The sequence below is a fragment of the Nerophis ophidion genome, linkage group LG11, assembly GCF_033978795.1.
Source record: "Nerophis ophidion isolate RoL-2023_Sa linkage group LG11, RoL_Noph_v1.0, whole genome shotgun sequence".
Lineage (NCBI taxonomy): Eukaryota > Metazoa > Chordata > Actinopteri > Syngnathiformes > Syngnathidae > Nerophis > Nerophis ophidion.
Window position 1 is genome coordinate 17,519,514 of NC_084621.1, and position 25,389 is coordinate 17,544,902.

The 25,389-nt window shown below is 34.5% G+C and overlaps 1 protein-coding gene across 2 annotated transcripts in view; it reads left to right on the forward strand.

The window, feature by feature from the left end:
• The window catches only part of dyrk1b (dual-specificity tyrosine-(Y)-phosphorylation regulated kinase 1B), a 76,173-nt gene that overhangs the window by 37,560 nt on the left and 13,224 nt on the right, over positions 1 to 25,389 (forward strand). For both annotated transcript variants that reach the window (XM_061915184.1, XM_061915183.1), the window contains exons 2-8: positions 9,947 to 10,119; positions 13,038 to 13,157; positions 17,124 to 17,315; positions 19,579 to 19,726; positions 20,007 to 20,156; positions 22,706 to 22,842; positions 22,907 to 23,053. In XM_061915184.1, the coding sequence (XP_061771168.1) occupies positions 10,051 to 10,119; positions 13,038 to 13,157; positions 17,124 to 17,315; positions 19,579 to 19,726; positions 20,007 to 20,156; positions 22,706 to 22,842; positions 22,907 to 23,053 (963 nt within the window). In that variant the 5' untranslated portion in view covers positions 9,947 to 10,050. The remainder of the gene's footprint in view (positions 1 to 9,946; positions 10,120 to 13,037; positions 13,158 to 17,123; positions 17,316 to 19,578; positions 19,727 to 20,006; positions 20,157 to 22,705; positions 22,843 to 22,906; positions 23,054 to 25,389) is intronic.

Consider the following 25,389-nt stretch of genomic DNA (forward strand, 5'->3'; position numbering starts at 1 on the left):
TGTTGTTCATGTTGACACATTCGGTTGATCATTGTTGAACATATTGTTGTTCATGTTGACACATTCAGTTGATTTGTGTTGAACACATTGTTGTTGTTCATGTTGACACAGTCAGTTGATTTGTGTTGAAAAAGTTGTTGTTCATGTTGACATATTCGGTTGATTTGTGTTAAAAAATGTTGTTGTTCATGTTGACACATTCAGTTGATTTGTGTTGAAAATATTGTTGTTGTTGTTCATGTTGACACCTTGAGTGGATTGTGTTGAAAATTATATTGTTGTTCATGTTGACACATCCAGTTGATATGTGTTGAACACATTGTTGTTGTTCATGTTGACACATTCAGTTGATTTTTGTTGAACATATTGTTGTTGTTGTTGTTCATGTTGACACCTTAAGTGGATTTGTGTTGAAAATTATGTTATTGTTCAAGTTGACACATTTAGTTGATTTGTGTTGAAACTGTTGTTGTTCATGTTGACACCTTAAGTGGATTTGTGTTAAAAATTATGTTGTTGTTCAAGTTGACACATTTAGTTGATTTGTGTTGAAAATGTTGTAGTTTGTGTTGACACATTTGGTTGATTTTTGTTGAAAATGTTGTTGTTCATGTTGACACATTTAGTTGATTTGTGTTGAAAAAATGTTTGTTGTTGTTCATGTGGACACATTCAGTTGATTTGTGTTGAAAATGTTGTTGTTCATGTTGACACATTTGGTTGATTTTTGTTGAAAATGTTGTTGTTCATGTTGACACATTTAGTTGATTTGTGTTGAAAAAATGTTTGTTATTGTTCATGTTGACACATTTGGTTGATTTTTGTTGAAAATGTTGTTTTTGTTCATGTTGACACATTCGGTTGATCTTTGTTGAAAATAATTCATGTTGACACCTTGAGTGGATTTGTGTTGAAAATGCTGTTGTTGTTGTTCATGTTGACACTTTTAGTTGATTTGTGTTGAAAATATTGTTGTTTATGTTTACACATTCAGTTGATTTGTGATGAAAAAATTGTTGTTTATGGTGACACATTCAGTGTTTTTTTGATGACAAGGTTGTTGTTGTTCATGTTGACACATTCTGTTAATTTTTGTTGAAAATGTTGTCGTACTCTTTAAAACATTCAGTTGATTTGTGTTGAAAATGTTGTTAATGTTGACACATTCAGTTGATTTGTGTTGAAAATATTGTTGTTGTTCATGTTGAGACCTTGAGTGGATTTGTGTTGAAAATACTGTTGTTGTTCATGTTGACACTTTCAGTTGGTATGTGTTGAAAATGTTGTTGTTTATGTTGACACATTTGGTTGATTTTTGTTGAAAATGTTGTTGTTCATGTTGACACATTCGGTTGATCTTTGTTGAAAATAGTAATTGTTCATGTTGACACTTGAGTCGATTCGTGTTGAAAATGTTGTTGATGATGACACATTCAGTTGATTTGTGTTGAACATATTGTAGTTGTTCATGTTGACACTGAGTGGATTTGTGTTGAAAATACTGTTGTTGTTGTTGTTCATGTTGACACATTCAGGTGAATTGTGTTGAAAATGTTGTTCTTGTTGACATTTTCAGGTGATTTCTGTTGAAAATGTTGTTGTTGTTGTTCATGTTGACACATTCAGTTGATGTGTGTTGAAAATATTGTTGTTCATTTTGACACATTCAGTTATTTTTTGATGAAAATGTTGTCGTACACTTTAAAACATTCAGTTGATCCGTGATAAAATGTTGTTAATGTTGACACATTCAGTTGATTTGTGTTGAAAATATTGTTGTAGTTGTTAATGTTGACACCTGAAGTGGATTTGTGTTGAAAATACTACTGCTGTTGTTGTTGTTGTTCATGTTGACACATTCAGTTGATGTTTTGAAAATATTGTTGTTTTTTATGTTGACGGAGTCAGGTGAATTGTGTTGAAAATGTTGTTGTTGTTCATGTTCATGGTGACACATTTGGTTGATTAGTGTTAAAAATGTTGTTGTTCATGTTGACACAATCATTTTATTTGTGTTTAAAATATTGATGTTCATGTTGACTCATTCAGGTGATTTTTATAGTGGAAAATATTGTTGTTGTTCATGTTGACACATTTGGTTGATTTATGTTGAAAATATTGTTGTTGTTTATGTTGACACATTCGGTTGATCTTTGTTGAAAATAGTAACTGTTCATGTTGACACCTTGAGTGGATTTGTGTGGAAAATGTTGTTGTTGATGCTTACGCATTCAGTTGATTTGTGTTGAAAATATTGTTGTAGTTGTTCATGTTGACACCTTGAGTGGATTTGTGTTGAACATACTACTGTTGTTGTTGTTCATGTTGACACTTTCAGTTGATATGTGTTGAAAATGTTGTTGTTCATGTTGACACATTCAAGTGAATTGTGTTGAAAATGTTGTTGTTCATGTTGACATTTTCAGGTGATTTGTGTTGAAAATATTGTTGTTTATGTTTACACATTTAGTTGATTTGTGTTGAAAATATTGTTGTTCATGTTGACACATTTAGTTGTTTTTTGCTGACAATGTTGTTGTTGTTCATGTGAATACATTCAGTTATTTTTTGTTGAAAATGTTGTCATTAACTTTAAAACATTCAGTTGACATGTTGACACATTGGGTTGATTTATGTTGAGAATGTTGTTGTTGTTCATGCTGACACATTCGGTTGATCTTTGTTGAAAATAGTAACTGTTCATGTTGACACCTTGAGTAGATTTGTGTGGAAAATGTTGTTGTTGATGTTGACGCATTCAGTTGATTTGTGTTGAAAATATTGTTGTAGTTGTTCATGTTGACACTTTGAGTGGATTCGTGTTGAAAATACTGTTGTTTTTGTTGTTCATGTTGCCACTTTCAGTTGATATGTGTTGAAAATGTTGTTGTTCACGTTGACACATTTGGTTGATTTTTGTTGAAAATGTTGTAGTTGTTCATGTTGACACTTTGAGTGGATTCGTGTTGAAAATACTGTTGTTTTTGTTGTTCATGTTGACATTTTCAGGTGATTTGTGTTGAAAATATTGTTGTTCATTTTGACACATTCATTTGTTTTTTGATACCAATGTTGTTGTTGTTCATGTTGACACATTCAGTTATTTTTTTTTAAAATGTTATCATAGTTTAAAACATTCAGTTGACTTGTGTTGAAAATGTTGTTGTTACTGTTGACACATTCAGTTGATTTGTGTTGAAAATATTGTTGTAGTTGTTCATGTTGACACCTTAAGTCGATTTGTGTTGAAAATACTACTGTTGTTGTTCATGTTGACACATTCAGTTGATGTGTTGAAAATATTGTTGTTGTTGATGTTGACGGATTCAGTTGATTAGTGTTGAAAATGTTGTTGTTCATGTTGACACAATCGGTTGATATGTGTTTAAAATATTGATGTTCATGTTGACACATTCAGGTGATTTGTGTGGAAAATATTGTTGTTGTTCATGTTGACACATTTGGTTGATTTTTGTTGGTTTGATTTTTGGCGATGGCCAAGAAGAACGCGGAGTTGGAATATAAATACAACACTTTATGTACATATTTATATACATATTTATATAATATTTACATATTTATATAATATGTACATACAAGCTCCATTCACAGACAGAGTCCCATTGCTTGTATGAGCGGGCGAGCGAGTCAAAAGCCGGTAAAAAAATAAATACAAATTATTTATTTTTTTATTTTTAAATTTCTGGTGGCCGTAATTCTTTCGTGGCGGGCCGCCACAAATAAATGAATGTGTGGGAAACCCTGTGTTGTTCATGTTGACACATTCATGTGAATTGTGTTGAAAATGTTGTTGTTCATGTTGACACATTCAGTTGATTTATGTTGAAAATGTTGTTGTTGTTCATGTTTTCACATTCAAATGTTACTGATGTGGTATGAAATGTTACTCAGTTGGTATGAAATGTTACTGAGGTAGTATAAAATGTTACTGAGGTTGTATGAAATGTTACTCAGGTGGTATGAAATGTTACTCAGGTGGTATGAAATGTTACTGAGGTGGTATGAAATGTTACTCAGGTGGTATGAAATGTTACTCAGGTGGTATTAAATGTTACTGAGGTGGTGTGAAATGTTACTGAGGTGGTATGAAATGTTACTCAGGTGGTATGAAATGTTACTCAGGTGGTATGAAATGTTACTGAGGTGGTATGAAATGTTACTGAGGTGGTATAAAATGTTACTGAGGTGGTATGAAATGTTACTCAGGTGGTATTAAATGTTACTGATGTGGTGTGAAATGTTACTGAGGTGGTATGAAATGTTACTGAGGTGGTATGAAATGTTACTAAGGTGGTATGAAATGTTACTCAGGTGGTATGAAATGTTACTGAGGTGGTATGAAATGTTACTGAGGTGGTATAAAATGTTACTGAGGTGGTATGAAATGTTACTCATGTGGTATTAAATGTTACTGATGTGGTGTGAAATGTTACTGAGGTGGTATGAAATGTTACTGAGGTGGTATGAAATGTTACTAAGGTGGTATGAAATGTTACTCAGGTGGTATGAAATGTTACTGAGGTGGTATGAAATGTTACTCAGGTGGTATGAAATGTTACTGAGGTGGTATGAAATGTTACTGAGGTGATATGAAATGTTACTCAGGTGGTATGAAATGTTACTGAGGTGGTATGAAATGTTACTGAGGTGGTATGAAATGTTACTGAGGTGATATGAAATGTTACTCAGGTGGTATGAAATGTTACTGAGGTGACATGAAATGATTCCAATAATTGACATATGAAGCTAATGAGCATAGCAAGCGAGAAGGTTAGCATGAAGTGGAAGTGGAGGAAAGGGGAGGAGCTTGGTTGCTAGGAGAGACCAGATCCACTGGCTGCCAAGCAGGAAGACATGATGTTGCTGAGACAGCACAGGGTTTATTTATAGAGCCAGCCCTTAGATACCGGCAGCCAATCAGATGATAAAAAAGGAGGGAGGGCCGGCCTATGGCAGCCAATCATATGATAGGAAAGTAGGGAGGGCAGGCCTATGGCAGCCAATCAGATGATAGGAATGGAGGGAGGGCCGGCCAATGGCAGCCAATCAGATAATAGGAAAGGAGCAGTGTGATGTCACAGTTGTGTCAGTGCTTCTTAAACATTTCTCTCTACTTGTCTCTCTCAGTGATGTCATCTTTCTTTGTCCGTCTGAAATATACACAACACTATAGCATTCATTTTATATATCATTTATTTATCATTTATATTTCATCATATATCATCACATATATAATCATATCATTTTTATATAATCATCTTATCATTTATTACCATCATATATCATTTTATATATCATCATATATCATTGTATATATCATCCTATATCATTTTATATATAATGTCATTTTATATATCCTTATACATCATTTTATACATCATATCATTTTATATACAATCATATATCTTTTTGTACATCATCATATACAATTTTATATATCATTCTAAGTATCATCAAACATCATTCTATATATCATCATATATCATTTTATGTATAATCATATATCATTGGATATATGATGATATCATGCATATGTACTAAGATATACCCAGAGTGCTTGGCAGGAGTCCGCCATTGTAGTCAATAAGTCAGTCCCTATCCTGTTGTTGTGGGGCAGACTGGCTTGTACATGCACATGTCAAGTAGTCTACACTTCAAACGTCTATCTGTCACTAGACTCCATATGGAAGATATTAACTACAACATGGCTGACGCTGTCGCAGTGGAGGCCCATTAGCAAGGTCGCCCACAAAAAGAGAGGGTCAGAAAGCATCTGGAAGATGGTGTACAGAGCAAACAACCACCTTGACATTTTCTGTGGACCACAAGTAAGGCTCTACATTAGGAACACACCTTTGAAATCTGGGCGAGAATAACCTTTATAGAGGATCTTTGCTAGTAAAACCTCCTAATTTATCTTCAGTAAGGTCAATACTTTATAGAGGATCTTAGCTAGTAGAACCTCCATATTTATCTTCAGTAAGGTCAATACTTTATAGAGGATTTTTGCTAATAGAACCTCCATATTTATCTTCAGTAAGGTCAATACTTTATAGAGGATCTTTGCTAGTATAACCTCCATATTTATCTTCAGTAAGGTCAATACTTTATAGAGGATCTTTGCTACTAGAACCTCCATATTTATTTTTAGTAAGGTCAATACTTTATAGAGGATCTTTGCTAGTAGAACCTCCATATTTATCTTCAGTAAGGTCAATATTTTATAGAGGATCTTTGCTAGTAGAACTTCCATATTTATCTTCAGTAAGGTCAATACCTTATAGAGGATCTTTCTTAGTAGAACCTCCATATTATAGAGGATCTTTCCTAGTAAAACCTCCATATTTATCTGCAGTAAGGTCAATACTTTATAGAGGACATTTGCTAGTAGAACCTCCATATTTATCTTCAGTAAGGTCAATACTTTATAGAGGATCTTTGCTAGTAGAACCTCCATATTATAGAGGATCTTTGCTTGTAGAACCTCCATATTTATCTTCAGTAAGGTCAATACTTTATAGAGGATCTTTGCTAGTAGAACCTCCATATTTATCTCCAGTAATGTCAATACTTTATAGTGGATCTTTGCTAGTACAACCTCCATATTATCTTCAGTAAGGTCAATACTTTATAGAGGATTTTTGCTAATAGAACCTCCATATTTATCTTCAGTAAGGTCAATACTTTATAGAGGATCTTTGCTAGTATAACCTCCATATTTATCTTCAGTAAGGTCAATACTTTATAGAGGATCTTTGCTACTAGAACCTCCATATTTATTTTTAGTAAGGTCAATACTTTATAGAGGATCTTTGCTAGTAGAACCTCCATATTTATCTTCAGTAAGGTCAATATTTTATAGAGGATCTTTGCTAGTAGAACTTCCATATTTATCTTCAGTAAGGTCAATACCTTATAGAGGATCTTTCTTAGTAGAACCTCCATATTATAGAGGATCTTTCCTAGTAAAACCTCCATATTTATCTGCAGTAAGGTCAATACTTTATAGAGGACATTTGCTAGTAGAACCTCCATATTTATCTTCAGTAAGGTCAATACTTTATAGAGGATCTTTGCTAGTAGAACCTCCATATTATAGAGGATCTTTGCTTGTAGAACCTCCATATTTATCTTCAGTAAGGTCAATACTTTATAGAGGATCTTTGCTAGTAGAACCTCCATATTTATTTCCAGTAATGTCAATACTTTATAGTGGATCTTTGCTAGTACAACCTCCATATTATCTTCAGTAAGGTCAATACTTTATAGAGGATCTTTGCTAGAAGAACCTCCATATTTATCTTCAATAAGGTCAATACTTTATAAAGTATATTTGCTAGTAGCACCTCCATATGTATCTTCAGTAAGGTCAATTCTTTATAGAGGATCTTTGCTAGTAGAACCTCCATATTTATCTTCAGTAAGGTAAATACTTTATAGAGGATCTTTGCTACTAGAACCTCCATATTTATTTTTAGTAAGGTCAATACTTTATAGAGGATCTTTGCTAGTAGAACCTCCATATTTATCTTCAGTAAGGTCAATACTTTATAGAGGATTTTTGCTAGTAGAACCTCCATATTTATCTTCAGTAAGGTCAATACTTTATAAAGGATCTTTGCTAGTACAACCTCCATATTTATCTTCAGTAAGGTCAATACTTTATAGAGGATCTTTGCTAGTAGAACCTCCATATTATAGAGGATCTTTGCTTGTAGAACCTCCATATTTATCTTCAGTAAGGTCAATACTTTATAGAGGATCTTTGCTAGTAGAACCTCCATATTTATCTCCAGTAATGTCAATACTTTATAGTGGATCTTTGCTAGTACAACCTCCATATTATCTTCAGTAAGGTCAATACTTTATAGAGGATCTTTGCTAGAAGAACCTCCATATTTATCTTCAATAAGGTCAATACTTTATAAAGTATATTTGCTAGTAGCACCTCCATATGTATCTTCAGTAAGGTCAATACTTTATAGAGGATCTTTGCTAGTAGAACCTCCATATTTATCTCCGGTAAGGCCAATACTTTATAATGTATATTTGCTACTAGCACCTCCATATGTATCTTCAGTAAGGTCAATACTTTATAGAGGATCTTTGCTAATAGAACCTCCATATGTATCTTCAGTAAGGTCAATTCTTTATAGAGGATCTTTGCTAGTAGAACCTCCATATTTATCTTCAGTAAGGTCAATACTTTATAGAGGATCTTTGCTACTAGAACCTCCATATTTATTTTTAGTAAGGTCAATACTTTATAGAGGATCTTTGCTAGTAGAACCTCCATATTTATCTTCAGTAAGGTCAATACTTTATAGAGGATCTTTGCTAGTAGAACCTCCATATTTATCTTCAGTAAGGTCAATACTTTATAGAGGATCTTTGCTAGTAGAACCTCCATATTTATTTTCAGTAAGGTCAATACTTTATAGAGGATCTTTGCTAGTAGAACCTCCATTTTTATCTTCAGTAAGGTCAATACTTTACAGAGGATCTTTGCTAGTAGAACTTCCATATTTATCTTCAGTAAGGTCAATACTTTATAGAGGATCTTTGCTAGTAGAACCTCCATATTTATCTTCAGTAAGGTCAATACTTTATAGAGGATCTTTGCTAGTAGAACCTCCATATTTATCTTCAGTAAGGTCAATACTTTATAGAGGATCTTTGCTAGTAGAACCTCCATATTTATCTTCAATAGGGTCAATACTTTATAGAGGATCTTTGCTAGTAGAACCTCCATATTTAACTTCAGTAAGGTAAATACTTTATAGAGGATCTTTGCTAGTAGAACCTCCATATTATAGAGGATCTTTGCTTGTAGAACCTCCATATTTATCTTCAGTAAGGTCAATACTTTATAGAGGATCTTTGCTAGTAGAACCTCCATATTTATCTCCAGTAATGTCAATACTTTATAGTGGATCTTTGCTAGTACAACCTCCATATTATCTTCAGTAAGGTCAATACTTTATAGAGGATCTTTGCTAGAAGAACCTCCATATTTATCTTCAATAAGGTCAATACTTTATAAAGGATATTTGCTAGTAGAACCTCCATATTTATCTTCAGTAAGGTCAATACTTTATAGAGGATCTTTGCTAGTAGAACCTCCATATTTATCTTCAGTGAGGTCAATACTTTATAGAGGATCTTTGTTAGTAGAACCTTCATATCTATCTACAGTAAGGTCAATACTTTATAGAGGATCTTTGCTAGTAGAACCTCCATATTTATCTTCAGTAAGGTCAATACTTTATAGAGGATCTTTGCTAGTAGAACCTCCATATTTATCTTCAGTAAGGTCAATACTTTATAGAGGATCTTTGCTACTAGAACCTCCATATTTATTTTCAGTAAGGTCAATACTTTATAGAGGATCTTGGCTAGTAGAACCTCCATATTTATCTTCAGTAAGGTCAATACTTTATAGAGGATCTTTGTTAGTAGAACCTTCATATCTATCTACTGTAAGGTCAATACTTTATAGAGGATCTTTGCTAGTAGAACCTCCATATTTATCTTCAGTAAGGTCAATACTTTATAGACGATGTCTCACTCTGGACTGGACTTTCACATTATTAACTGTATCTGCTCTATCTGTGGTTCCTTCCACGGTTTGTGGTTGTTCCCATTGGGTTGACTATTTGGGCTGTGAGCCCAGGATGTGTTTGTGACTTGTGCAGCCCTTTGAGACACTGGTGATGATATTAATCCACTTCGATTAATGTTGTAATGGTGGATCCACGTGTATGAAACCATCCAAGACTTACTTTAGCTAATGTTCTTCCACGACTTTTGTTCATTGGTGTTGGGTCGTTACCATGGCAACTGGCTCTGGCTGCACTTTGATCCATGCTGAGACATCAGGAAGTGTCATACGTCCCTAATCTTGTGTCCCCTCTGTCTTCTTCAGGTGGAAGCAGCTCAGGATGTCCGCCCACCACCACCGCCTCCTCCTCCTCCTCCTCCTCCTCCTCCTCCTCTACTGCCCAGGGCTTCTCCCTCGCTGAGCCAGCCATGACCAGCCAGCACTCGCACACACACCCCTCCTTTAGCTCCATCCACTCCATGGCCGAGCAGCAGCAGGTAATACACAAGTCACAACATACAGAAGCACGTACGGGAATCAACACGTACATAAGCAGTGTTCCCCCGCAGAAAATGTGTTAGTTAAGGTGGTGACTCTCCTGGGGGAGGGGACCGGGGAAGGGGATGGGTGGGTGTAAGGATGGCTGTATCTCGGCCTGTCGCCATCACGTCTCCACCTCGTCGCTGCCGCCACAGCCTGGGGGGGGTCGATAGACTACAGACTCCCAGTACATTGAACACATTGTTTATTAAAAAATGACCAAATAACAATATCTCATAATGAATACAAATATTAGAGGAATAAAGAAGTCTAGAATTTTGGGTTGTGTTTTCCGCTCCATTTGCAGGATGGCGATATAGGATAGGACTTTATTGTCATTGCACAAATACAAGGAAACTATGTTTTCAGCACAAAGCTGTTGGAGATATGACAAAGAAACAGTGTACAGCAGGGGTCACCAACCTTTTTGAAACCAAGACCTACTTCTTGGGTACTGTTTAATGCGAAGGGCTACCAGTTTGATACACACTTAAATAAATTGCCAGAAACAGCCAATTTGCTCAATTTACCTTTAATAAATAAACCTATATATATATATATATATATACATATATATATATATATATATATATATATATATATATATATATATTTTTTTTTTTTTTTTTTTTTTTTTTTTTTTTGTGCACACATAAACATGTTACATTTAATCACGACAACTCGTAAAAGAAGGGGTGGGTGGGTTGGGGCCCTGGAGGTCGACTGCTGCTATGAAGCGCTGCCACCCGTCCATTACCCCGAAGGGGAATCAAGCGGTGGTGAAGGCGTTGGGTGGGAGTGGGGTGTGTGTATATATGCCCATTTTCTTGGGTGTGCTTTTTTTTTTGTTTGTTTTTTGTTTTGTTTTGTTTTGTTTTTGTCTTGGGTGTGCTGATGTAGTGTCCATAGGCCCGCCCGTTCTGCATGCAAGCAAAAGTTTGACTCCAGGTGTCATTGAGGAGGGAGGGAGTGTAAAAGCGTCCATCATTGAGGTGTCCTCGGGGGGATGTTTTCAGAACAGCCTGCTCCTGTTGTTGCAGCGTCAAGGCCATTTGTTATTAATAGAATATATTAATAACAAATAGTGTATATTAATAATAGTGTCCATCAATAACAGTGTTAATTAAAAACAACTAGCGCCTATTCATAACTGTATATTAAAAACAATTAGTTTCTATTAATAACAGAGTGTCTATTAAAAACAATTAGTGTGTATTAATAACAGTGTCTATTAAAAAAAAATAGTGTCTATTAATAACAAATTCAACTAATGTATATTAATAATAGTGTCTATTAATAACAGTTTCTATTAAAAACAACTAGTGTATGTTAATAGTAGTGTCTATTAATAACAGTCTTTTGATAACAGTATCTATTAAAACAACTAGTGTATATTAATAATAGTGTATATTAATAACAGTGTCTATTAAAAACAAATAGAGTCTATTAATAGCAAATTCTCTATTAAAAACAATTAGTGTCTATTAATAACAAATTCTCTATTAAAAACAATTAGTGTCTGTTAATAACAGTGTCTATTAAAAACAAATAGTGTCTATGATAAGTTTCTATTAATAACACTGTCTATTAAAAACAACTACTTTATATTAATAATAGTTTCTATTAAGAACACTGTCTATTAAAACCAACTAATGTATATTAATAATACTGTCTATTAATAACAGTTTCTATTAAAAACAACTAGTGTATGTTAATAATAGTGTCTATTAATAACAGTCTTTTGATAACAGTGTCTATTAAAACAACTAGTGTATATTAATAATAGTGTCTATTAATAACAGTGTCTATTAAAAACAAATAGAGTCTATTAATAACAAATTCTCTATTAAAATAATTAGTGTCTATTAAGAACAAATTCTCTATTAAAAACAATTAGTGTCTATTAATAACAGTGTCTATTAAAAAAAATAGTGTCTTTTAATAAGTTTCTATTAATAACACTGTCTATTAAAAACAACTAGTGTATATTAATAATAGTGTCTATTAATAACAGTGTCTATTAAAAACAACTAGTGTATATCAATAATAGTGTCTATTAATAACAGTGTCTATTAAAAACAACTACTGTATATCAATAATAATGTCTATTAATAACAGTGTCTATTAAAAACAAATAGTGTCTATTAATATGTTTCTATTAATAACACTGTCTATTAAAAACAACTAGTGTTTATTAATAATAGTGTCTGTTAATAACAGTGTCTGTTAATAACAGTCTCTATTAAAACAACTAGTGTCTATTAATAACAAACAGTGTCCGTTAATAACAAACAGTGTTTATTAGTAACAAATCAAGTGTTTCCAGTGTAAGAATGATGACTATGCATGGAAATACGGGAATAAGGATGTTACTTTTGTATAAATTTCAAAGTAAAATCTCATTACAGGAAGTAGTAACAGCCTAAAGTGTTGAAAGAACATTTTCACTGCATTATGAAATATGTGCTTATTAAACATGTTTGCACACATTTTATGTTCACTGCAATATGAAATATGTGCTTATTAAACATATTTGCACATATTTTATATTCACTGCATTATGGAATATGTGCTTATTAAACATGTTTGTACACATTTCATATTCACCGCTTTATGGAATATGTGCTTATTAAACATGTTTGCACACATTTTATATTCACTGTGTTATGGAATATGTGCTTATGAAAGCTTTGGTGGAATGTCGTTATGGTGCAAAATGAAGATTATTTTGAAATACTTCTGTTGATGTATTGTTTTCCGTGTGATGTCCAGTAAAAAGATAAATGTTTGTGTGTGCGTGTGTGTGTGTGTGTGTGTGTGTGTGTGTGTGTGTGTGTGTGTGTGTGTGTGTGTGTGTGTGCGTGCGTGCACGCAGGTGCTGTCTGACATGACCATACTCCAGCGGAGGATCCCCCCCACCTTCCGAGAGCCCGCCACTGCCCCCTTGAGGAAACTCTCTGTAGACCTCATCAAGACTTACAAGCACATCAATGAGGTACTGCTCTCTCCTCATGTGGAATAGGGTGTCATGATGATGATGATGATGCGTGTGCCGGTGTAAGAAGATGTGGAATAAGGTGTGATGATGATGCATGTGCAGGTGTAAGAAGATCCGGAATAAGGTGTGATGATAGTGATGCAAGTGTTAGACGAGGTGGACTAAGGTGTGATCATGCGTGTGCAGGTGTAATAAGATCCGGAATAAGGTGTGATGATAGTGATGCAAGTGTTAGAAGAGGTGGACTAAGGTGTGATCATGCGTGTGCAGGTGTAATAAGATGTGGAATAAGGTGTGATGATGATGTGATTTGCCGGTGTAAGAAGATGTGGAATAAGGTGTGAGAATGATTCGTGTGCAGATGTAAGAAGATGTGGAATACGGTATGAGAATGATGCGTGTGCAGGTGTAAGAAGATGTGGAATAAGGTGTGAGAATGATGACAATGACACAGGTGTGATGATGATGATGATGATGGTGTGGACTAAAGTGTGATGATGATGTGGACTAATATGTGATGATGATGTGGACTAAGGTGGGATGATGATGATGACACAGGTGTGATGATGATGTGGACTAAGGCGTGATGATGTGGACTAAGGTATGATGATGATGATGACGCAGGTGTGATGATGATGATGTGGACTAAGGTGTGATGATGATGATGACGCAGGTGTGATGATGGTGATGTGGACTAAGGTGTGATGATGATGATGTGGACTAATGTGTGATGTTGATGTGGACTAAGGTGTGATGATGATGATGTGGACTAATATGTGATGATGATGTGGACTAATATGTGATGAAGATGTGGACTATGGTGTGATGATGATGTGGACTAAGGTGTGATGATGATGTGGACTAATGTGTGATGATAATGTGGACTAAGGTGTGATGATGATGCATGTGCAGGTGTAAGAAGATCCGGAATAAGGTGTGATGATAGTGATGCAAGTGTTAGACGAGGTGGACTAAGGTGTGATGATGCGTGTGCAGGGGGAAGAAGATCCGGAATAAGGTGTGATGATAGTGATGCAAGTGTTAGAAGAGGTGGACTAAGGTGTGATCATGCGTGTGCAGGTGTAATAAGATGTGGAATAAGGTGTGATGATGATGTGTGTGCCGGTGTAAGAAGATGTGGAATAAGGTGTGAGAATGATGCGTGTGCAGGTGTAAGAAGATGTGGAATACGGTATGAGAATGATGCGTGTGCAGGTGTAAGAAGATGTGGAATAAGGTGTGAGAATGATGATAATGACACAGGTGTGATGATGATGATGATGATGGTGTGGACTAAAGTGTGATGATGATGTGGACTAATATGTGATGATGATGTGGACTAAGGTGGGATGATGATGATGACACAGGTGTGATGATGATGTGGACTAAGGCGTGATGATGTGGACTAAGGTATGATGATGATGATGACGCAGGTGTGATGATGATGATGTGGACTAAGGTGTGATGATGATGATGACGCAGGTGTGATGATGGTGATGTGGACTAAGGTGTGATGATGATGATGTGGACTAATGTGTGATGATGATGTGGACTAAGGTGTGATGATGATGATGTGGACTAATGTGATGATGATGTGGACTAATGTGTGATGAAGATGTGGACTATGGTGTGATGATGATGTGGACTAAGGTGTGATGGTGATGTGGACTAATGTGTGATGATGATGTGGACTAAGGTGTGATGATGATGTGGATTAAGGTGTGATGATTATGTGGACTAATGTGTGATGAAGCTGTGGACTAAAGTGTGATGATGTGGACTAAGGTGTGATGATGACGTGGATTAAGGTGTGATGGAAATGTGGACTAACGTGTGATGAAGCTGTGGACTGAAGTGTGATGATGTGGACTAAGGTGTGATGATGATGTGGACTAAGGTGTGATGGAAATGTGGACTAATGTGTGATGAAGCTGTGGACTAAAGTGTGATGATGTGGACTAATGTGCGATGAAGCTGTGGACTAAAGTGCGATGATGTGGACTAAGGTGTGGTGATGATGTGGACTAAGGTGTGATGGAAATGTGGACTAATGTGTTATGAAGCTGTGGACTAAAGTGTGATGATGTGGACTAAGGTGTGATGATGACGCAGGTGTGATAATGTTGTGGACTAAGGTGTTATGGAAATGTGGACTAATGTGTGATGAAGCTGTGGACTAAAGTGTGATGATGTGGACTAAGGTGTGATGATGGTGTAGGTGTGATGATGACGCAGGTGCAATGATGATGTGGACTAAGGTGTGATGATGATGTGGACTAAGGTGTGATGATGATGTGGACTAAGGTATGATGATGATGTGGACTAAGGTGTGATGGAAATGTGGACTAATGTGTGATGAAGCTGTGGACTAAAGTGTGATGATGTGGACTAAGGTGTGATGATGGTGTAGGTGTGATGATGATGTGGACTAAGGTGTGATAATGATGTGGACTAAGGTGTGATGATGATGTGGACTAATGTGTGATGAAGCTGTGGACTAAAGTGCGATGATGTGGACTAACGTGTGATGATGATGTGGACTAAGGTGTGATGGAAATGTGGACTAATCTGTGATGAAGCTGTGGACTAAAGTGTGATGATGTGGACTAAGGTGTGATGGAAATGTGGACTAATCTGTGATGAAGCTGTGGACTAAAGTGTGATGATGTGGACTAAGGTGTGACGATGATGATGTGGACTAATGTGTGATGATGATGTGGACTAAGGTGTGATGATGATGATGTGGACTAATATGTGATGATGATGTGGACTAATGTGTGATGAAGATGTGGACTATGGTGTGATGATGATGTGGACTAAGGTGTGATGATGATGTGGACTAATGTGTGATGATGATGTGGACTAAGGTGTGATGATGATGTGGATTAAGGTGTGATGATGATGTGGACTAATGTGTGATGAAGCTGTGGACTAAAGTGTGATGATGTGGACTAAGGTGTGATGATGACGTGGATTAAGGTGTGATGGAAATGTGGACTAATGTGTGATGAAGCTGTGGACTGAAGTGTGATGATGTGGACTAAGGTGTGATGATGATGTGGACTAAGGTGTGATGGAAATGTGGACTAATGTGTGATGAAGCTGTGGACTAAAGTGTGATGATGTGGACTAATGTGCGATGAAGCTGTGGACTAAAGTGCGATGATGTGGACTAAGGTGTGGTGATGATGTGGACTAAGGTGTGATGGAAATGTGGACTAATGTGTTATGAAGCTGTGGACTAAAGTGTGATGATGTGGACTAAGGTGTGATGATGACGCAGGTGTGATGATGTTGTGGACTAAGGTGTTATGGAAATGTGGACTAATGTGTGATGAAGCTGTGGACTAAAGTGTGATGATGTGGACTAAGGTGTGATGATGGTGTAGGTGTGATGATGACGCAGGTGCAATGATGATGTGGACTAAGGTGTGATGATGATGTGGACTAAGGTGTGATAATGATGTGGACTAAGGTATGATGATGATGTGGACTAAGGTGTGATGGAAATGTGGACTAATGTGTGATGAAGCTGTGGACTAAAGTGTGATGATGTGGACTAAGGTGTGATGATGGTGTAGGTGTGATGATGATGTGGACTAAGGTGTGATAATGATGTGGACTAAGGTGTGATGATGATGTGGACTAATGTGTGATGAAGCTGTGGACTAAAGTGCGATGATGTGGACTAACGTGTGATGATGATGTGGACTAAGGTGTGATGGAAATGTGGACTAATCTGTGATGAAGCTGTGGACTAAAGTGTGATGATGTGGACTAAGGTGTGATGATCTGGACTAAGGTGTGATGATGATGTAGGTGTGATGATGACGCAGGTGTGATGATAATGTGGACTAAGGTGTGATGATAATGTGGACTAAGGTGTGATGATGATGTGGACTAAGGTGTGATGATGATGATGATGATGTGGACTGCGGTGTGATGCTGATGCTGCTGCTGCAGGTGTACTACACCAAGAAGAAGAGGCGGGCCCAGCAGGTAGCTCCAGCAGAAGACAGCAGCAGCAAGAAGGAGAGGAAGGTGTACAACGAGGGTTATGATGATGACAACTATGACTACATGGTGAAGAATGGAGAGAAGTGGCTGGACCGCTATGAGATCGACTCCTTGATTGGCAAGGGCTCCTTTGGACAGGTGACCACATCACCACCCTCACATGACAACATTCATGTGTTCACACAGTCTTCACCACCCTCACATGACAATATTCATGTGTTCACACAGTCTTCACCACCCTCACATGACAATATTCATGTGTTCACGCATAGCCTTACTCTTACATGGAATACACACAATATCCTTTCACCACAATGTCAATAGAGGGAAGAGATAGAGGGAAAGATGAATGCAGCAATGTACAGAGACATCCTGGATGAGGGGTGTCCAAAGTGCGGCCCACAGCTAATTGTTTACCGGCCCGCCACACATTCTGGAAATGCTATTCCAAAAATAAAAAATAACATTAAAAATATTGGAATGAGGTGAAATCTAATGAGAAAAAGTTGCAATGTTGACACAAAGTTGCCATGCAGACTGTTTTTTTTTTCTTTTGTCTTTATTTTACCATATTAAAACCATCTTTACCATGAATGGATTAACGTGGACCCCGACTTAAACAAGTTGAAAAACTTATTGGGGTGTTACCATTTAGTGGTCAACTGTAAAGAATATGTACTGTACTCTGCAATCTACTAATTACAAGTTTCAATCAATCAATTATTTTTTTTTTTTCCATTGCTCAAAAAAATATATATAATGACAAAAAAATCCATGATATAATGAATTATTTTCAAAGCTCCAATTAGCTCAAATATTTCACTTTAAAATGTTGTATGTGGTAAATATTGCACATATTGTGTAGTTGCCATATAAAAACTAAGTTTTCTTTGACAACATAGCATAAAACAAATAAAATAATAGTTTAAACGTAAAATTGACAGATATATCTGAAGTTGATCTTGTAACTGAAGTGTTGAAAGTAAAAAATAAAAAATAATAAAAATGTATCACTTTATGAGTGGGGCACCTTTTGGATCTCAAATATATTTAGTGGTATTTTAATTATCTTTTCACTGTTTTTTCGGGGTGGTGTGGCTTGTTTGGTGGAGTGGCCGTGCCAGCAACTTGGGGGTTATAGGTTCGATACCCGCTTCCGCCATCCTAGTCACTGCCGTTGTGTCCTTGGGCAAGACACTTTACCCACATGCTCCCAGTGCCACCCACGCTGGTTTATATGTAACTTAGATATTGGGTTTCACTATGTAAAGCGCTTTTGAGTCACTAGAGAAAAAGCGCTATATAAATATAATTACCTTCACTTCACTTCACTGTGATTACTCAAAAATATTAAAGAATTAATGTCAATGGTGTCCTGCATTATTGATCTTTTAGGGCTCTAATTACTAAATACTGCATATTTCAGTTTTACTATTAAAAAAACTAAGATGTTTTTGACAGAAAAGCCATAAAACTTTTTTTTTTTTTTAAGTTGATATAGAGATTTACTGTAAGCGTTAAATAGAAAATAATACAAATTTTATTTATTTTTTACATTTTAATAACTGAGACCCTTTATGGTCCCCGGGACCCCTAAAGGTAAAATAATTTTTAAAAATCCATATATTTTGTTATGGTTTGAAGATTAAAAATATCAAAATGGCCCCCACATGCTTTAATTTTCTCAGCTAGTCGGGCGGAAGGCGGGGTACACCCTGGACAAGTCGCCACCTCATCGCAGGGCCAACACAGATAGACAGACAACATTCACACTCCTTCCGCCCGACTAGCTGAGATAGGCGCCACCGCCCCCCGCGACCCCAAAAGGGAATAAGCGGTAGATGGATGGATGGATGCTTTAATTTTTCTTTGTGCGGCCCTCAGTGGAAAAAGTTTGGACACCCCTGTCCTGGATGAAAACTAAGTGGGAGAGTAGTCACCATAGAGGGAAAGATGAATGTAGCAATGTACAGAGACATCCTGGATAAAAAGCAACCTTAATGGATGTTGAAAGGTGCCGCAAAGGGCTCATTTCTGCCAAAGGTGCATCAACTAAGTATCAGAGAACACAAATTTTAGTTCTGTATTAAATGAGCAAAGTGTTTTTTTAAAGATACATTGTCATGATGGTGTATAAAATATTGTATTTTATTTTGAAAGAAGAGTCTTTTATTTTGAAATAAGGCTGTAAGATAAGAAAACAGTGAAGTGCTGTGAATACTTTGCTGATGTTAAGACAACTTTTCATGCCACAATGACGTGTTGCTGTGCGTGTGTATGCGTGTGTGTGTGTGTGTGTGTATGTGTGTGTGTGTGTGTGTGTGTGTGTGTGTGTGTGTGTGTGTGTGTGTGTGTGTGTGTGTGTGTGTGTGTGTGTGTGTGTGTGTGTGTGTGTGTGCAGGTGGTGAAGGCGTACGACCACCATGAGCAGGAGTGGGTGGCCATCAAGATCATCAAGAACAAAAAGGCTTTCCTCAACCAGGCTCAGATTGAACTTCGCCTTTTGGAGCTGATGAACAAACATGACACTGAGATGAAATATTATATCGGTCAGTTTATTACTATTATTATTATTATTACATATATTTTTATTATTATTATTATTATCACTACTATTATTATTAGTATTACTATTGTTGGAGCTGATGAACAAATATGACACTGAGATGAAATATTATATTATTCAGTTTATTACTATTACTATTATTACTACTATCTAAACAAGTCTCTCTCTCCCTCTCTCTCTCTGTCTCTATCTCACTCTCTCACTTGTTCGTTATTGTGCGTGCGTGTGTGCGTGTGTGTGTGTGTGTGTGCGCGTGTGTGTAGTCCACCTGAAGCGTCACTTTATGTTTAGGAACCATCTTTGTTTGGTCTTTGAGTTGTTGAGCTACAATTTGTATGATCTGCTGAGGAACACCAACTTCAGAGGAGTCTCTCTCAACCTCACTCGCAAGTTTGCACAGCAGCTCTGTACAGGTGACACACTCACTCACACACACACTGCACACACACACACACACACACCATCTCTTCCAGGTTGTACAGTAGCATTTGGTCACAGCACTCCTGACCTCTCCTGCCACAACATTACTACCAAAGATTAGTGATAAACAATAAGAGATATCAAAGATTAGTGATAAACAATAAGAGATATCAAAGATTAGTGATAAACAATAAGATATATCAAAGATTAGTGATGATATAATATAATAATGGGTTGTGCTGGTATAGCGCTTTTCTACCTTCAAGGTACTCAAAGCGCTTTGACACTACTTCCACATTCACCCGTTCACACACACATTCACACACTGATGGAGGGAGCTGCCATGCCAGGCGCTAACCAGCACCCATCAGGAGCAAGGGTGAAGTGTCTTGCTCAGGACACAACGGACGTGACGAGATCTGTACTAGGTGGGGATTGAACCAGGGACCCTCGGGTTGCGCACAGCCACTCCTGCACTCCGCCAAACAATAAGAGAAATCAAGGATTAGTGATAATCACAGCCTTTGAAGGATGTTTATATTTGCACATATGTAATATAGATATAATATATGTAATATAGATATAGTAATATGTAATGTAGTATAATATATGCATATTTGTAATATGGATATAATAATATGTAATATGAATATAATATGTGCATATATGTAATATAGATATAATAATATGTAATATAGATATAATAATATGTAATATAGATATAATAATGTGTAATATAGATATAATAATCTGTAATATGGATATAATATATGCATATATGTTTTATAGATATAATAATGTGTAAAATAGATATAATATGTGCATGTATGTAATATAGATATAATAATATGTAATATAGATATAAAATGTGCATATATGTAATATAGATATAATAATATGTAATATAGATATAATAATATGTAATATAGATATAATATGTGCATATATGTAATATAGATATAATAATATGTATTATAGATATAATAATGCGTAATATAGATATAATAACCTGTAATATAGATATAATATATGCATATATGTAATATAGATATAATAATGTGTAAAATAGATTTAATAATGTGTAATATAGATATAATAATCTGTAATAAAGATATAATATATGCATATATGTAATATAGATATAATAATCTGTAATATAGATATAATATATGCATATATGTAATATAGATATAATAATCTGTAATATAGATATAATATATGCATATATGTTTTATAGATATAATAATGTGTAAAATAGATATAATATGTGCATGTATGTAATATAGATATAATAATATGTAATATAGATATAAAATGTGCATATATGTAATATAGATATAATAATATATAATATAGATATAATAATATGTAATATAGATATAATATGTGCATATATGTAATATAGATATAATAATATGTATTATAGATATAATAATGTGTAATATAGATATAATAACCTGTAATATAGATATAATATATGCATATATGTAATATAGATATAATAATGTGTAAAATAGATATAATAATGTGTAATATAGATATAATAATCTGTAATAAAGATATAATATATGCATATATGTAATATAGATATAATAATCTGTAATATAGATATAATATATGCATATATGTAATATGGATATAATAATGTGTAATATAGATATAATAATATGTAATATAAATATAATATGTGCATATATGTAATATAAATATAATAATATGTAATATGGATATAATAATATGTAATATAGATATAATATGTGCATATATGTAATATAGATATAATAATATGTAATATAGATATAATAATGTGTAATATAGATATAATAATCTGTAATTTAGATATAATATATGTAACATAGATATAATAATGTGTAAAATAGATAAAATATGTGCATTTATGTAATATAGATATAATAATATGTAATATAGATATATGTGCATATATGTAATATATATATAATAATCTGTAATATAGATACAATATATGCATACATGTAATATAGATATAATAATGTGTAATATAGATATAATATGTGCATATATGTAATAAAGGTATAATAATGCGTAATATAGATATAATAATGTGTAATATAGATATAATATGTGCATGTGTGTAATATAGATGTAATAATGTATAATATAGATATAATATTGTGTAATATAGATATAATATGTGCATGTATCTAATATAGGTATAATAATGTTTAATATAGATATGAAAACGTGTAATATAGATATAATATGTGCATGTATGTAATATGGATATAATTTTGTGTAATATAGATATAATATGTGCATATATGTAATATAGATATAATAATGTATAATATAGATATAAGATATGCATACATGTAATTTAGATATAATAATATGTAATATAGATATAATAATAATAATCTTATTGTACACAGCACTATTATTCCTGGCCACACCAGAACTGTCCATCATCCACTGAGGATGTATAATAATAAGTATATGATAATATGAATATGTATGTATATATATATATATATATATGTGTGTATGTATGTATTGTCCACAGCACTATTATTCCTGGCCACACCAGAACTGTCCATCATCCACTGCGACTTGAAACCAGAGAACATCCTGCTGTGTAACCCCAAGAGGTCTGCCATCAAGATCGTGGACTTTGGATCGTCCTGCCAGTTGGGCCAGAGGGTGAGTCCCAGACACGTGTCCTGGACTTGCATCAAGACTTACCAAGTCCTTGGTCGCCCTTTAGATCTACCAGTACATCCAGAGCAGGTTCTACCGCTCCCCTGAGGTCCTTCTGGGAATGCCCTACGACCTGGCCATCGACATGTGGTCTCTGGGATGCATCCTGGTGGAGATGCACACGGGAGAACCCCTCTTCAGTGGTTCTAACGAGGTAATAATATATTATAATATATATTTACACAAGTACACCATAGTATATATACACACAAGTACACCATAGTATATATACACACAAGTACACAATAGTATATATACACACAAGTACACCATAGTATATACACACAAGTACACCATAGTATATACACACAAGTACACCATTGTATGTAAACACACAAGTACACCATAGTATATACAAACAAGTAAACCATAGTACATACACAAAAGTACACCATAGTATATATACACACAAGTACACCATAGTATATATACACACAAGTACACCATAGTATATACACACAAGTACACCATAGTATATACACACAAGTACACCATAATATATATACACAAGTACACCATAATATATATACACACAAGTACACCATAGTATATACACATAAGTATATTATATGCACACTGGAGAACCTCTCTAGAGTGGTTCTAACGTGGTACACAAGTACACCATATTATCTACACACAAGTACACCATAGTATATATACACACAAGTACACCATAGTATATATACACAAGTACAGCATAGTAGATATACACACAAGTACACCATAGTATATATACACACAAGTACATCATAGTATATATACACAAGTACACCATAGTATATATACACACAAGTACACCATAGTATATACACATAAGTATATTATATGCACACTGGAGAACCTCTCTACAGTGGTTCTAACGTGGTACACAAGTACACCATAGTATCTACACACAAGTACACCATAGTATATATACACAAGTACAGCATAGTAGATATACACAGAAGTACACCATAGTATATATACACAGAAGTACACCATAGTATACATACACAAGTACACCATAGTATATACACACAAGTACAATATAGTATATATACATACAAGTACACCATAGTATATTCACACAAGTACACCATAGTATATATACACACATGTACACCATAGTATATATACACAAGTACACCATAGTATATTCACACAAGTACAACATAGTATATATACACACAAGTACACCATAGTATATATACACAAGTACACCGTAGTATATATGCACGCAAGTACACCATAGTATATATACACAAGTACACCATAGTATATATACACACAAGTACACCATAGTATATATATACACAAGTACACCATAGTATATATGCACACAAGTACACCATAGTATATATATACACAAGTACACCATAGTATATATACACACAAGTACACCATAGTATATATATATACACAAGTACACCATAGAATACATGCACACAAGTACACCATAGTATATATATATACACAGGTACACCATGGTACAAAGTACAAAAGCAGTGAAGTTGTGTGAATAAAGTGTAAGTGTTGCTTTAAGAACATCACTCACCACACCTGTTTACTTGATTATGTACTGTCACTGTTGTATTGTTTACTTGACTTTGACTATGATTATTTACAGTTATTTTTGTATTGGTTACTTGACTTTGACTATGATTACTTACTGTCATTGTTGTATTGTTTGCTTGACTTTGACTATGATTATTTACAGTTACTTTTGTATTGGTTACTTGACTTTGACTATGATTATTTACTGTCATTGTTGTATCGTTTACTTGCCTTCACTATGATCATTTACTGTCATTGTATTGTTTACTTGACTTTGACTATGATTATGTACTGTCATTGTTGTATTGTTTACTTGACTTTGACTGATTATTTACAGTTACTTTTGTATTGGTTACTTGACTTTGACTATGATTATTTACTGTCATTGTTGTATTGTTTACTTGAGTTTGACTGATTTTGTACTGTCATTGTTGTATTGTTTACTTGCCTTCACTATGATTATTTACTGTCATTGTTGTATTGTTTACTTGACTTTGACTATGATTATTTACTGTCATTGTTGTATTGTTTACTTGACTTTGACTATGATTATTTACTGTCATTGTTGTATTGTTTACTTGACTTCACTATGATTATTAACTGTCGTTGTTGTATTGTTTACTTGACTTTGACTATGATTATTTACTGTCATTGTTGTATTGTTTACTTGACTTCACTGATTATTAACTGTCGTTGTATTGTTTACTTGACTTCACTGATTATTAACTGTCGTTGTATTGTTTACTTGACTTTGACTATGATTATTTACTGTCATTGTTGTATTGTTTACTTGACTTCACTGATTATTAACTGTCGTTGTATTGTTTACTTGACTTTGACTATGATTATTTACTGTCATTGTTGTATTGTTTACTTGACTTTGACTATGATTATTTACTGTCATTGTTGTATTGTTTACTTGACTTTGACTATGATTATTTACAAAATGATAATGAC